We start from the raw sequence: 13,417 nt of genomic DNA, 5'->3' as shown, positions 1-13,417 counted from the left end.
CAGAATTTGCTGGCGCTATATAAATAATAAAATAATAATAATATTAATAATAATTTACAGAGCACAGGATAAAAACTTCTAAAGTCATTTAACAACTGATTGAAAATTAAACATTTTTTTTAATGCAGGCTGTGTCAGTCACAGCCAGGGGAGGTGTGGTTAGGGCAGCCTAAACAGGAACAAAAGTGATTTAACTCTTAAATGGCAGAGAATTGAACAGTGAGACTGTAGGGTCATAATCTACACATCAAAACTACTTTATTAAGCTAATCTTGGTTTGATGCCTATAGTGTCCCTTTAACCTGACTGTTGGCTGACCTCATTTTGACTACAGCCATCTATTCAATTACACGGCAAGGAAGCCAAGCAACTTTTTATAGGGCTAAAATGTGACAATCATCAGAAAGATATATCCAAAGAATAAATACAATGTTTATTAAATGATATTATATTATGTCCCTGAGTGAGATACTTTACAATCTTATAATTATTATAAAAATAACCAAGCTGTTTTAAAGAGCAATGAAAGAAACTGCTATTGAAATAATTCATCATGACTGCACCTGTTATATCTCAAGAAGACATTATTTAAATCATCGTTGACTTGCACCATTTCCACAATCACTTCCTCGTTCTGAACACTTTCTAAAAGCATTACAATTCTCCTCTGCATTTCTTTACATGTTTTCTGGAGTTCCTGGAAAACAAGAATAACGAATGAATTCAATGAGATGACATCTCCGCAGTCTGTCTCGGTATCACAGCTCCCAAGATTCCAAATGGACAAAGATTGGGGGATGTGGCCAGGGGAGGCGCTTTTATACTGTAGGTAAATAAAATGTAATTTAGAAAAAGAACAATATATTTAATTTCCACAGACTGATTTCTAAACATTTATTGTAGTTTAAAGACACATTTATGGGAGTATTATTACTGTGGAACTCTGTTACAAACTCCAATAATAAAAGAGGCACAGAGGTGTTTGAGCCCAAAATAAGGACTGTCCCTGCTAAGTAGGGACACTTGGGACCAGGCCCGGAGTTGTCATTGGGCAAACAAATGGCCAGGATCTCCCCTGTCGACCCTGTGTAGCAGAACCCCTTTGGCTGTCCGATCTATTCCCTTTTATTGTTGGCACTTAAGAGTTTTTCCTGTGCCTGGATTACACAGAATCACCTACAACCATATGTGGCTATACTTTGTTCGGTATAAAGATGTACAAGCTTGCATGTGAACGGCTATATTCACCATACGAACTAAAATACCGAACAACCGGACCACCCTGGTGTGAAGTGTGGCTGTAATTTACCTCCCTGATTGCCCGTTACATTCTCTTGTTTTAAACGCACGAACACTCTGCTGTATTCCCTGGGTTGCCGCCATTTCGGCAGCCGAACAAGTGTCGGCGGCCATCTTAAACCTGCGAACAGCGGTGTTTGGTCGTCGAGTGTCTGGAACTCAAAACGGACACTCGACTAACCAAACACCACTAAGACTTTCAGGGCTTCAGAAAGTGCAGATGGAAACGCACGAACGGCCCGTCGTTAAGCTGTGGGAAATCAGCCCTCTGCTACACCATGCAAGGCCGGCAATATCTTAGTGCCAGACCTCTTCTGTACCTTCATGAGCCCACGGCACTTTACCACAGGAGAGGAAAGGGGAACCCGGAGGGGTCTAGCCTGCACCCTGGGCAGCTTGGCAGTTCGGAGAATTGCCGCGGATTACCATGGCAATGCTCCAACACAGTACAGTGCCAAAGAGAGGAGTGTTCTCAGCCTGAACCCAGAGAAACTGCAGGCTAGAGTCACTCAATACCACAGGACCACCATGGTTTTTAATGTCACCACTCCCTGGCCAAAGATTAGAAGAAGGTAATTTACTGCATGCTCACACACACACACACATACACACGCACACACACACAAACACACTTTTCCACGGGACACATTCACTTATTGGACCCTTCACACACACACACAAACTCCAGATTCCTTATATAGGCAGTATATCCCATATACACCCTCTGGATCTCCCACACACACACACTAGATCCACTATAGACTCACACTGCACCACCCACTCACTACATTGCTGACACACACTACGTCCCCTATACACTCTGAATCCCTACACACTAGGTCCCCTATAGACCCACACTGCACCACCTACACACACATAAACTCTACAGCCCCTACACAGATTACACCCCTACACACACTACAGCCACTATGCACACACTTGCTACATCCTATATACACACAAAATGTCCCATATATGCATACTCTCGTAGTCTACAGCCCCTAGACACACATATTGCACCACAACACAACTGAACCTAGCTACACAAAACACCAAACCTCAAACAGCTCACCCAAAATACACGCAATCCCACAAGTAGTCTCCAAACACATGCTCAGTACTCTTTCCTAGTCCTCTTGTCCTCTAGTACCTTAGAGGCAAGTCTCAAGCAAATGTAGCTTGTGCTGCACAGAACAAATATAGAGCCTTTTTCTAATGCTCTGCGCATGGGCTGCCCTGGAAGAGCACTGAACCAACATGCTCACTTTCAGGGTGTGTGTTCTTGTCATGGTGATGACACAACACCCCCACTCTCTCGCTCCAACCCCTCTTATGGACTGCTGTGATTAAAAAATGCCCGGGACAAATTGTTTTCCCAGTCTGGCCAAGCCTGAGAGGCATGTGATATGGACCATATGCAGTTTTCCTCCAGTCCCTGGAACATATCAAGCTTATTGACCAATCTCCCTATCCCTCTCATCATACCTCCAGCAGGTCCATGTCCTCTTTGACCTCCTTCCCTGGTCTGATTTCAAGCAGGATCTCTGACATTACCTTTATGTTCATTCTCACCACGTCTAACTCACTGTACAATTTCCCAATCTGCACAAAACAACCACAAAAAATAGATAAATTAAATAGACATGTTACTTTCAAATGGTACAGACGCCAAAGGGAAAGTCACTAAAACATGTAACATAGGTTAATGCAATCTCTCGGCTGCCTTTCCCCTGATTAAAGGATCATTAGATAATTGAAACATGGCCGTGGATGATGTCTTTGAGAAGAAACTCTCCCCTGTACTGTATGTGTCTGATTGCATATAGGGAGGCAACAGTGAAGCTATGTGACACTTCCCACCAAACAAGGGCAACTATGATCAAATAGAGGATAGACAATTAAAAAATGGTAAATAAATCTGACACTATAGTCACCAAACCAACTTTAGCTTAATGAAGTAATTTTGGTGTATAGATATTTTTTTTCTGCAGTCTCACTGCTCAATACTCTACTTAAGGAGTTAAATCATGTGTGTTTCTGTTTATGCAGTCCTTGCCATGCCTCCTCTGGCTGTGACTGACACAGCCTGCATGGAAACAAATGTTTTCATTTTCGATCAGGTGTTAACTTACTTTAACAGTTTTTATCTCCTGCTCTGTAAATTGAACTTTAATCACATACAAGAGGCCCCTGCATGGTCTATGGAACTATTAACAGAGAAGGAGATAAGAAATTCTAGATTAAGCAGAATTTGCAATAAAGGAAGTGTAAACATTAGAGGACTCTTTACAGGAAGTGTTTAGGACGTCTGTGCAAGCCACACGCAGGGATGTGTGTAGGACTGCACAAACAAAGTGATTTAACTCAGAAATTGCAAAGAATTAAGCAGTGAGACTGCAGGGGCATGCTCTATACACCAACCTTTAGTTGTTTTTGTGACTAATGTGTCACTTTAAGTAAAAACCCAAACCACTGGTTTTGCATGCCACATCAGTTACATTTAGCTTTAAATAAGCAAAAATATATTTTAAAGGAATAGTCAGCTAAGTTTTTTTTTGTAAATACACATAAGAGCTTTTAAGAAAATCCTAGTTGCAAATGTATTCACTCAGCAGTCAAACGGACTCCAAAGTATCCGAGGTGGGGAACATACCACCAAAGCTGTTACCCTAGAGCAGTGAGCCTGCTCTATCTTTGTGAGTATATTTTTATTACCTTTTTACTCCTATGTATTTTATTGAGAGCACTATTGTTGTCTTTCTATCTCCTTCTTATTTCTTACTTTCATTCCCAGTTGATGGTAGTTGGTGCAGATAGCTGAAACCCAGTTTGAGGGTATTTAAGGTCCAGCTTGAGGAAATTGGCCAGACAGCTGGTACCTCTCCCACCGATGTCATCCTACCATTCGTTATCTTCAGGCTTGGTCTAAAAACAGTCACCAGTCCTGCAAACAGTGGCTCCTGCCAAATGCTACTTCTATTTGCATTATCGTTTTATCGCAAAAAAATATATATTGCTATTTGCTGGAGATTTACTATCAGCTTCAGTGCTGGGCCTTGTTCCAGGTTCTGTTTGTGAAGTAATAAAGGTAACTCACACCTAAAGTAATCATTGCAGTCAAGAAACATTGGCACTGGGGATTAAAGGCAGAGAATGTCCTGCCGTTTCAATTACAGAGAATAAGAAAGGGGTGAAAAATAAAGCAGGCATTACAAGATGTACGAAGGAAGCTCAGTGTCCTCTGGAGCTCTGTGATACATCCATACACGGCACACTTTGCTGTGGGTTTTGTTGCTGTGGAGCTCTGTGACACACTCATACACACTGCACATTGCTGTGAGTTTTATTGCAGTGGAGCTCTGTGATACACTCATACACACTGCACATTGCTGTGAGTTTTATTGCAGTGGAGCTCTGTGACACACTCATACACACTACACATTGCTGTGAGTTTTATTGCAGTGGAGCTCTGTGATACACTCATACACACTGCACATTGCTGTGAGTTTTATTGCAGTGGAGCTCTGTGATACACTCATACACACTGCACATTGCTGTGAGTTTATTGCAGTGGAGCTCTGTGATACACTCATACACACTGCACATTGCTGTGAGTTTATTGCAGTGGAGCTCTGTGATACACACTGCACATTGCTGTGAGTTTTATTGCAGTGGAGCTCTGTGATACACTCATACACACTGCACATTGCTGTGAGTTTTATTGCAGTGGAGCTCTGTGATACAATCATACACACTGCGCATTGCTGTGAGTTTATTGCAGTGGAGCTCTGTGATACACTCATACACACTGCACATTGCTGTGAGTTTATTGCAGTGGAGCTCTGTGATACACACTGCACATTGCTGTGAGTTTTATTGCAGTGGAGCTCTGTGATACACTCATACACACTGCACATTGCTGTGAGTTTTATTGCAGTGGAGCTCTGTGATACAATCATACACACTGTGCATTGCTGTGAGTTTATTGCAGTGGAGCTCTGTGATACACTCATACACACTGCACATTGCTGTGAGTTTTATTGCAGTGGAGCTCTGTGATACACTCATACACACTGCACATTGCTGTGAGTTTTATTGCAGTGGAGCTCTGTGATACACTCATACACACTGCACATTGCTGTGAGTTTATTGCAGTGGAGCTCTGTGATACACTCATACATACTGCACATTGATGTGGGTTTTATTGCAGTGGAGCTCTGTGATACACTCATACACACTGCACATTGCTGTGAGTTTATTGCAGTGGAGCTCTGTGATACACACTGCACATTGCTGTGAGTTTTATTGCAGTGGAGCTCTGTGATACACTCATACACACTGCACATTGCTGTGAGTTTTATTGCAGTGGAGCTCTTTGATACACTCATACACACTGCACATTGCTGTGAGTTTTATTGCAGTGGAGCTCTGTGATACACATTGCACATTGCTGTGAGTTTTATTGCAGTGGAGCTCTGTGATATTTTTATATATGCTGTTCATTACTGTGAATATTACTAGAACTTTGGGACCAAAAGAGATACCTGGATACAAAGGTCAATTGGTGATAACAATGACAGGTTTAGGTATCATATAACTAAACCGACCTCCGACTGTTTGTCTCTTTTATTTATTACTTTGTCAACTGCTTTGCCTGTGAGTTGAAAACCACCTCCTCTATTGGCTATTTTGATTTTGATTTTACTAGTTAATTATCAATAAACCACAACTTGTTATTTCATAATTAAATATTCCTACAAAAACTTGACTTGCTTTTTATAACTTTTTATAACGGTTTCTAGAAAATTATACACAAATGAACACATTTTTACAAATTTGTGAATAAAATAAACAGTATAGAATGTCTAAAATTTCTTTTAACCTTTAGTACAAAAACAGTCCTTTTTTTTTTACTGAGTACTGAGTGATTTCGACATTGGGAGTTCCAAACTACAAGATTTAAATGGTTCTCAACAAGGCTGGAAACATCATTAGACACAATGTTATTGCACTATAAATCGTCAGCTACCTATAGGAATACTCAAGGGTTAATACTATTAGGAAAAATATATATTTTGGTGAAAAAAAGAAGGAAATCAGTGATAAATAGGTTGCGGGGGGAAAAAAAGCACTTTTTCTATTTGCATAAAACATAAATGCCTATAAATTCCATCTTGATCTAATTTTTTCCTGAAGCTGATCCTATAAATATGGGTCTGGAGATGTGAAGGATTTAATCCTGGACTTATTGCTTAGCCGGGCACCATGTTATGGGGACAGTAAATGTGCCAACAATGGGGACTTTATTGCTTTGGTGCTGAGGGCCAGATAACGTTAATGAGTTCCCCGTCTGCCTCCTGTAAGACACGCGTTGATGGATCGTCTTACAGGGGACGCTGAATTTTATTAAATTACCTCTTTTCCCTAGCTCGAGTACCCCCGGCATAATACATTTAGGATAACTGGGCAACGACTGACTGTCCGCCTGGGGGTATGGTGGTGGGGGCACCAATATTTCTTTAAAAATACTTTTATTTTTAGAGAAAAAAATATTCTCAAAGCTCTCATTTTTGTTTTATTAATCCTGTGTTTGTCAGAGTGCTGAGTGATCTATTGCTTCGGCTTGTCCAATATAAAACATATACTTGTGAAGCTCTGTTAAAATAAAAAAAATCAGGCTTTATTCATCCATCCAGCCATCCTTCCTTCATCCATTCCTCCATCCGTCCTTCATTCATCTATCCATCCATCCATCCTTCCTTCCTTAGTCCATCCATCCTTCCTTCATCCATCCATCATTCCTTCATTCATTCATCCATCATTTCTTCCTTCATTAATCAACCATCCTTCCTTCATCCATTCATTCATCCATCCTTCCTTCATGCATCCATCATTCTTTCATTCATCCATCCTTTCTTCCTTCATTAATCACCCTTCCTTCATTAATCAACCATCCTTCCTTCATCCATTCATCCATCCATCCTTCCTTCATCCATCCATCCTTCCTTCCTTCATCCATCCTTCCTTCCTTTGTTCATCCATCCATCCATCCTTAGTCCATCCATCCTTCCTTCATCCATCCATCATTCCTTCATTCATTTATTCATCCATCCTTTCTTCCTTCATCCATCATCCTTCCTTCAACCATCCATCCATCCATCATCCATCCTTCCTTTGTTCATCCATTCATCCATCCATCCATCATCCATCTGTCCTTCAGCGATCCATCCTTCCTTCAACCATCCATCCATCCTTCCTTCATCCATCCTTCCTTCCTTTGTTCATCCATTCATCCATCCATCCATCATCCATCTGTCCTTCAGCGATCCATCCTTCCTTCAGCCATCCATTCTTCCTTCATCCATCCATCCATCCATCCTTCCTTCATCCATCCTTCCTTCCTTTTTTCATCCATTCATCCATCCTTCCATCATCCATCTGTCCTTCAGCGATCCATCCTTCCTTCAGCCATCCATTCTTCCTTTATTCATCCATCCATCCTTCCTTCATTCATCCGTTCTTGCATCCACCTACCCATCCACCCATCCATCCCATTTTTGTTCAGTGTTCATATACTTATCACATTCATATATTTAACAATTATACAGAAGATTAAAGCTTAAAATTAGATTAGTGCCTGAATGGTGGGGAATGTAAAGGAACCAAAAACAAAGAGTACCAAAACCAGAAGTACTAAAACCACCAGTACCAAAACCAGAAGTACTAAAACCACCACACAGTGTGCGGGGAAGCAGGGAGAGGTGCCCGATGGACACCAGGTAAGAAGTCCTGCAAACTGGTTGACTATTTATATTGTGGGCACCACAGCACTACTGGCACCATAACCACTACAGCATGCTGTAATAGTTATGGAGTTTGGAATATTCCTTTAACCCCTTAAGGACACATGACGTGTGTGACACGTCATGATTCCATTTTATTCCAGAAGTTTGGTCCTTAAGGGGTTAATCCAAAAGTTTAACCAGATTACACAAAAAGTGGTAAACATGTCTCAAAAGTACTAACTATAATGTCACAAATACGAAAATGAGTCGTGAACACACTGATAAATACTGTTACTTGTAACATTTTCCGTTGTAGTTTTAAGAACATCTCATTTTGATCGTGGTTAAATTGCCATTAATGGTTGGATGCTGAGACACAATACGTCAGACCTTATCTTCAATAAATAGTGTGCGTTTACGGTAGACTTTACAAAAACACTTCTCTACTTAAAAACACTCACTTCTGACGGCAAGAATAGCTACTACAAAGGAAGCTAATTTCACTAAGCCTCTTAATGCGTGAAGCTTTGCAACAATATAAAAGAAGGAAGGGATTTTTCTTTGTTGCCATTAAAAACAAGAAAATGGGCTGAGATTTATGCATTTCTTTTTTGTTCTCTCGAACATTGATTTGAATTACCGAGTCCGAATAAGGATGACATTTATTGGAATACATTAGTGATTTCTGAGATAACGAGAAAACTCTATTCCAAACAACATTTACTTTAAAAAAAATAAAAATAAACTAATTTACATTTACAGAGAAAGTTGCAATCATGGATAAATACTGCATTTGGAAAATTGAAGGGTCGTCAGGAGAAGATTGATGCAAAACATCAAGAGAAGACGATTCATCAGTCATCCAAACTCAGAGATAGATTCATTCTTTAGATTGAGGTGGAAATATTTTTTTATGGGTTATATATGTATTAAAATGACCCAATAAGTGTAACAAATAATGCCTCATACCATGACTGGGTCACTGATCTCAGCCTTGGGGCAGTAGTCTTCAGAGCCAGAACCCAGGCATTTTCTGAATCCGAGCCAGAGCTATCTTCTCTGGGGATAGACAAAGGAACTGCTGTCCAGCTGTCATAAGTAGGATGTCCACTATCCCGCCTAGAACTTCAGGTTAAAGTCCACCTTCCTGGCCTGTTTCTTGTTGTCTCCAGTCGAACTCAGGTGGATTTGCAAAATTGAAGCCTATTTAAGCAAATTAGGCCCGCAGGAAGCTTCCACAAATTCACCTCTGCCGCTTGAGGGCCTTTATGCCCTACTTCCAGAATCCATTCTGATCAGTGTGACCGAGAAAACAGCCCACATCCATCTTAGAACCCCCAAGAATCATTTAATGCTGCTCTCATTGCTTCTGTCAGAGCAATGCCCTCTGGGTCTTGAGGCTCTGACTTTTAAGACTACCAATGACCCTGACAAACAAACTTAGGTTAAATGTTCCCAACAATAAGAGAAGACAGGACAGTAGCATATTACCAGTCACTTAACACAGTGCCAAGAAGCAGATTGCAGATAGGTAGAGAGTAAACAGGAACAAGACAATGTCAAAGGAGTAGAAGAAGGACCATGTAAAAAAATAAGCAAGCCAAGGTCATGGTATCAGAGAATAGTGAAATCAATATCCGAGCCAAAATCAAAAACCAGAAAACCAACTAGTATAATGCACTCTTGGATAACAGGAGACCATGGGAGGATACTTACTACTTTGTGGTTTGATCTTAAATAATAATTTAGTAAATGTAATAAAGTATCATTGGTTGTTGTCCGAGAAGTGATGTTTGAGCATCGGCTTTTGACTGTTGGCGCAGTAATGACACAGTACTTGTACTGGTCTGACTATCATAGGACCTCACAGTGACGATATCCTCATCATAAATGTCAGAATGATGCACAGTGCCACTATGTGTCGTGCGAAAATGCAGATTTTGAGCAATAACAGTAACAAGTGGTTGCATAAATTAAGCAATATCAGTGTGGCGTCATTGGGCAGAGGCTGAGGGCCATGTTAATCTCATGGGGCTCGGAGAAAGCTATGAAGGAGGCCTTGATGTCCTGGCTCTTCTCCCGGATGAGAAGGCTGAATGTCCTGACCTTCACTGCTCCTCTCCACACCCCCGCCATCTTCACCAATGCCTGCACTATGAAACTGGGACTGTGGGCACTTTGAAACACCTAAAGCATTTCTAACAGAGGGTCTTTGGCTACCATGTGTTCCGCAGTAGTAACCATTCACAATCTTCTGGTTTCACGGCACAAAGAAAGCCAGAAGAGACTCAAAAGACTTGAAGAGACTGTTACTCCAGTTTTAGTTGAGTGAGAAGCCAGATGTTCCCTTTCTCCACTGGGCCGAAAAGTAAGGGGAGAGTCGAACATCCCTTATGTTATTTCCCCAGCTTGATGTATTATTGCTCGACTGACATATGTGCTGCCATGACCACCTCACATCCAGGGGGTCACTTTCCAACCATTATTATTTCTCCATTGTCCATTCGCAGAAATTCAAGTTATGGATCATCTCTTCTACATTCAAGCGACATTCGCATTAGAATGCCTTCTGCAAGTTTACTTTCGGCTGATTATTTATCAGAGAATCTTTACTGCAGATGAGGTAAAAGACACCGCACTGCACTTATTAAGGAAGAAGGAAAAAAGAAAAAAAGAAATCTATCTTAATGCTTTTACCAGCAGATATATTACATGCACTAAACTCTGCGGCTGGTCAGACAAGATAAACAGGATCTAATTACATCCGAGAACGCAGGCATAATTAACTGCTTCAATGAGCCATAATTAAAGAAACATTCTGATAACCTCTGGAAGTACGAAGACTGTAATATAATATAAAGTTTAACACGGTTACACAGTTCAACAGCTGAAAACATTTCCCACATCAGTATCACAGCCCTCAGCGTTTACGGGAGACGTTGTGTATTTTACAGACACGTTGTGTTTTTTTGTGTAGCATCTCAAGGTTGGAGGCATCCACACGCCAAGGGCATAACAACCCGAAACATTTCATTTAGTAGCTTTGTTAAGGAAAATGGCGTATTACCGTGTTTCAATCTGTAGATTATGGACCCCTGGTGATCGGGTAATTGTAAATCGACGAGATCCAAAGTGTTTGTGTGTACGTGAAAGGGAGTTTATGGAGAAAGTCCTTTATTTTCTGGGGGGGGGTTTCTTTTGAGCTATATCATTTTTGATATTTCATTGAGATGTGTTCCAAGGGCAGATATCTTATAAAACTGTTCTCTCCTAAAAGCAACATTAAAACTTAATAAGACTCAACTGCTGGAATGAACCAGACTAGTCAAGTGTACAACTGGATATGATGAACAAAATAATAATAAATCTACAAATAAAGTAAATATAGTCTAGTGAAAACACCAGTAAATAATGGTGAGAAACTTGCCGAAATGGCTAACCTCTATGTACATAAAATGATGCCTATGTGCCTACAGAGCTCCCAGATAGCCAACTGGCTAGTGACTTTATTAAGTAGAAAGAAATGGTCAAATCCAGAGCTAGGGGCCCATAGAGTAGGTATAAGTCAAATGACAAACATAGGTATCTGGGGTGCAGTCACGTACAGCTAAACACGGTGCTTGAGTCGTGTAACTGCAAGAAGGTCTATAAACTTAGTAACCAATATGTATGCAGTATCTGGTCTGCGGTATACTAAGTGATAGTCCCACTGTCATAAGGGGTGTCATAACTGGGTTAATGGATACCTAGCATAAATGACATAGGGAAACAAACGTATATATATAGCGTCCCCCTAAATAAATCTCGATAACTGTAACGCTAAACAAATAATGGTTACAGTGTATCCTCGAGAAACCCCAAATGCTACTTCTGTGAGAAATACTCAACAGATAATAAACGTGACAAAAACCCCTGGTACAAATAAGAGGTGAAAAAAACACAAAATTAGGGTGACTTCATGTGCATAACCATACTTAGAGTGTTGGTTGCCTACACATGGTGATAGATATCCCTAAGTGAAAATAAAGTGAGTAGAACTGATGTGGAATTATTAAAAATCTTTATTGTACTTGTATTGAATTATTGTACTAACTCCATTTTAACTTTATACTGTGACTTCGTCCTCCATTTTGTCCTCCTAACCTGACTTCTTCAATCCTCCATTTTGTCCTCATGACTTAACTTGTTCATTTTAAAACTACATTACGTGACTGAACTTCTCAACCCAATTAATACAGTAGACAAAGACTGTGTTTCCTTCAAGGACAAGTACCAGGAGGTGCTGGCTACTCCTTAAGACTTGCCGGCTACTCCTTAGAGCTTGTAAGATAGTACAGTTTGAAGGCCACAGAACACAGTAGTAATGAAATGTTCTATTCATAAGAGACCTTGCACCTGGACATAAAGCCTGATATCATTGACCGTGTAAAATGACGCTTAGGACCCCCCTTGTCCCCCACCCGTGTCCAGAATAATCCCACCTCTGATGGGTGGGCACGGGACTAACCTCTTAATTTTACGAACCAATAGGTAAGACACTAACCCCGTCACTTAACAATTAATCCAATTGATGATGTTTATTTGCTGATATTCTAATAATCAATGATGACGCAAAATGCCTCTTAAAAGGGCCTGCGCGCCCGCTTTTTCTTCACTTGCCAATAAACTTTCTCGAAGTTATTTTAACCTGAACCTCGTGTGTCAGACTTAATTACTTCAGCGTATATACGCAATTTAATTTTATTGATTTGGACAGGAACAGATAGACTTTGAACATTTTGGTTTACTTTCAAAAAGTACCATAACAACTTGGCGCCCAACGTGGGGCATCGGGCTATGTCTGGCCGGTGAGCCGTCCTAAGGAAGACAAGGGTGGACGGAGGAATCCAGGGGGAAGGAAGGGAGACTGATCACCTCCAGATACACGGTAGAGACTTCTGCAGAGCCACCGGTATGTTCCGGCCCCTTTGATTGACCCGTCCACGTGTCTGTGACTGCTTCCCGGGAGGACATCAAAGACAGGTAATATCTTGCCCGGTGCCTCGTTACTCACTTGTTTACCTGCATTTTAGTCTATCTGTTGCCTGGGTGTGTTTGAATTGTTTGCCTGTTTCCCCATTTTGAGATAAAGGGGGGGTGGACCTGCAGGGGATTTGCCTGGGGTTCTGTCTTGCTTGTTTTCCCCTTTTTGGGATAAAGGGGGGTGGACCTGAGGGGATTTGCCTGGGTCTTCGGTTTGTCTGCTTATCTGTTTGTATTTTGCCCCTTTTTTGGGATAAAGGGGGGGTGGACCTGTGGATGTGTTCCTGGGGGTCTTCTGTTGCCTGTTTTAC

General features: G+C 41.0%; 1 protein-coding gene across 1 annotated transcript in view; it reads right to left on the bottom strand.

Moving 5' to 3' along the window:
* Positions 1-13,417, bottom strand: part of TOM1L1 (target of myb1 like 1 membrane trafficking protein) — a 64,354-nt gene that overhangs the window by 11,406 nt on the left and 39,531 nt on the right. Inside the window, exons 6-7 of the mRNA XM_063453479.1 lie at positions 2,785-2,901; positions 564-697 (exon numbers count right to left, since the gene is read on the bottom strand). Of these exons, the coding sequence (XP_063309549.1) occupies positions 564-697; positions 2,785-2,901 (251 nt within the window). The remainder of the gene's footprint in view (positions 1-563; positions 698-2,784; positions 2,902-13,417) is intronic.

Source organism: Pelobates fuscus, chromosome 5 (assembly GCF_036172605.1).
Source record: "Pelobates fuscus isolate aPelFus1 chromosome 5, aPelFus1.pri, whole genome shotgun sequence".
Lineage (NCBI taxonomy): Eukaryota > Metazoa > Chordata > Amphibia > Anura > Pelobatidae > Pelobates > Pelobates fuscus.
This window is presented reverse-complemented; position numbering and strand designations above follow the sequence as displayed.